Genomic DNA, 2,778 nt, shown 5'->3' on the forward strand with positions numbered 1-2,778 from the left:
TCTCTCATATCCTCTTCTACCATCAGCTGCAGAAAATTTTCAATTTAAGAGATCCGAAGAACTTAACATGTTTGATGAGGAAAACTACAGATTAGAACTGCAATTAAGCTTTCAACTTAGTATAGCTTCCATAAAACCCAAGCTTTTTCTAGATGAAATCTCTTTTTATTGTTCTTTCTGTATTATTTATCTGTTACTTGTCAGTAGCCCATAGATATATCAGTAGGGCAAAGGATAACAGGAAGGAATATGTGAAATTTATATAACACAACAAAATCAGAATGAATGAGGCACAAATGAATACAAGAACATTTAAATTTCTCTCTCAAGAATTCAAACACACAAACATGGAAGTATACAACAGTGAATGCTGTTTCTCACTAGACATTCAACAGTGGCACAGGACTAAAAAGCTCCAGAGACTCGAGGCTCCTTTGGCAATCTATTTTATGTTAAAACAACAGAAACACATGATAAAGGAAAACTACAACTTGAAAAATGTCTTGAATTAAACAATTATGTCTGACTAAAGACATTACGGGGGGGGAGGGGACTTATTCCATAAAGTCCTTTTGCTAATGTTGAGGGTGTAACATCTAGAAAAATAACAAACAATGAGAGCAGCATTTCTTCTCTAAACACAATAAAATGGTATTTTTGATATCAGTATTAACGCAACTACTTTATCATCAGTTTTGTGATTTTAGTACAAAAAAATCATTAAAAATCATTAAAATAATTGTTCTATCACTTATTTCCTATTTCATAAACTATTGGCACACTTAAGTATTTCATATTATCCAAAACAATTATCTTTTATGTATAAATCTTGGCAAATGCTATATTTAAAGAGTCCTAAAGAAAATTACTTCTTCCTTTTCTTCGTAGGTGAGCATTCCACAGCTGGGGAGAATTCAGCCTCTTCACTGTGTTTTCTTTTCTTTTTTTTCTTTTTATGGTCACTTTGGTAACCACTGGAGTCACTACCTTGGCAAACAGGGTCCTGATCCTGATCCTGCTGTTGCTTTTTCTTTTTCTTCTTCTTCTTCTTCGGCTCTTCCTCACAGAGTTCATTCACATTATTACTAGTCTGCAAGTCCACCTCTTCCTTTGGAGTCACATCTACTAAGTCTCCTAACTCTGTGGCACTAATATCCACCTCATCTGTTTCTGGAGCTTTCTTCTTTTTCTTTTTCTTCTTTGGAAGTTTTTCAACAGCTCCCTCTGTGACAGTTTCTGCTCCTTCAGAAATTTTAAAGCACTTGGGTTGTAAACTGAAAAAAAAAAGTTGTATTAACAGAAATAAGAAAAAAATGTAACAAAATGAGATGTATATATCAATAGAGATTTTCTAAATGACAAAAGTGTAAGATACATAACAATGACACAAATTTCACATATTCTATCCTATTATCCCTCCCTCTATTGCTATGTTTATGGGCTACATTACTATTATTATTATTATTATTTGTGTGTGTGTGTGTGTGTGTGTGTGTGTGTGTGGAACCAGGGATTAAATGTTAAGTTCTGCTTCCCCACTATTTCTCCAGAGGTCAAAACATAATTTCTAAGTTTTGGTTTGTTTCAGAGAAATTTTGTCACTGAAAATTAAATTTAGGCCTCTATCCCAAACAAGGAACACTAGATAAAGAAGAAACGTAATTTCTGTATATATCAAAGCAGTGGAATTTCTTGTATACTAGTTCAATCCTTCTTTCAAATATGATGAACTAACCTATTGATATTTAGTTTTCCACGAATGCAAAATACTCCAGCAGCATCTGAGTCTAAACGAAATACTTCAAACTCCAGTTCATCACCCACGTTTATCTCCACAGTGTGCCACTGCTCAGCTGACATCTGCTCAGGCTTAGGAATGGAGGCGTTAAAACATCCATGCACAAGACAGCCAATGTGGCTAGAAGATACTTTATTCACTATACCCTGGGAAAAAGAACAGAACACCAAGAGAAATCCAAATAATTAAAAGGGAAGTAAAACTTGGTAAAATTCAGACTGATCTTTATAGTGATTACATCCAATGGTATTATTTAATATAGAAAAAGTTTAACTCAATTATAACTTAGCACATGCTATATCAAAACAAAATGGGCATAATGTAGAATTTATAGAAAGCTCAAACTTTATTAAGTAATTTAAAGTCAATTATTTAACCAGATAAACAATACCTAATGAACTAAGCCAGCCTGGTTCAAACAAGACTGCCTCAAACAAAGAAACAAAATAAAGAGCTATTCCCCTCTAGAAGGATTTCCTTGGAACTAGATTACTCTATAACCACAGTAAAACCAAGCAAGAAATACTATAATACAACCTACATGTAAAAAGACCTCAAGGTAAAAAGCATGTGCTTTTCTTTTCTTTCTTTCTTTTTTTTTTTTTTTTTGAGGTACCAGGGATTGAATTCAGGACCCTGAGCTTGCCAGGCAGGCGCTTATTCTACTGACTTATCTCCCTGGCCCAAAAGCATGTGCTTTTCAGTACTGGGACACACATTATATTTCTGGATCCAGATTTTATTTTAAAGCTCAGAAATATATTCTTTAATGACTCAATTTAGCATTATATAAGCAGTCCTATGAGCAGACAGTTTACCCTCTATATATAAACTTTGAAGATAGCCTTCTGGCTAAATCACAAAACAATGAAATCAAAGTGTGTTTTACATGATTTTTAGACACAGGACAATGGAATAGCAATAGAAACGAAATACACTGGTACTTGTCAACTGGCCCCAAAAGTAGACCTCCCCTACCC

General features: G+C 34.0%; 1 protein-coding gene across 1 annotated transcript in view; it reads right to left on the minus strand.

Annotated features, from left to right (window-relative positions):
- Positions 1 to 558: 558 nt before the first annotated feature.
- Positions 559 to 2,778, minus strand: part of Twistnb (TWIST neighbor) — a 12,251-nt gene continuing 10,031 nt past the window's right edge. Inside the window, exons 3-4 of the mRNA XM_004626450.2 lie at positions 1,736 to 1,944; positions 559 to 1,274 (exon numbers count right to left, since the gene is read on the minus strand). Of these exons, the coding sequence (XP_004626507.1) occupies positions 866 to 1,274; positions 1,736 to 1,944 (618 nt within the window). The 3' untranslated portion in view covers positions 559 to 865. The remainder of the gene's footprint in view (positions 1,275 to 1,735; positions 1,945 to 2,778) is intronic.

The sequence above is a fragment of the Octodon degus genome, unplaced genomic scaffold (genome assembly GCF_000260255.1).
Source record: "Octodon degus isolate 3935 unplaced genomic scaffold, OctDeg1.0 scaffold00015, whole genome shotgun sequence".
NCBI classification, from domain to species: domain Eukaryota; kingdom Metazoa; phylum Chordata; class Mammalia; order Rodentia; family Octodontidae; genus Octodon; species Octodon degus.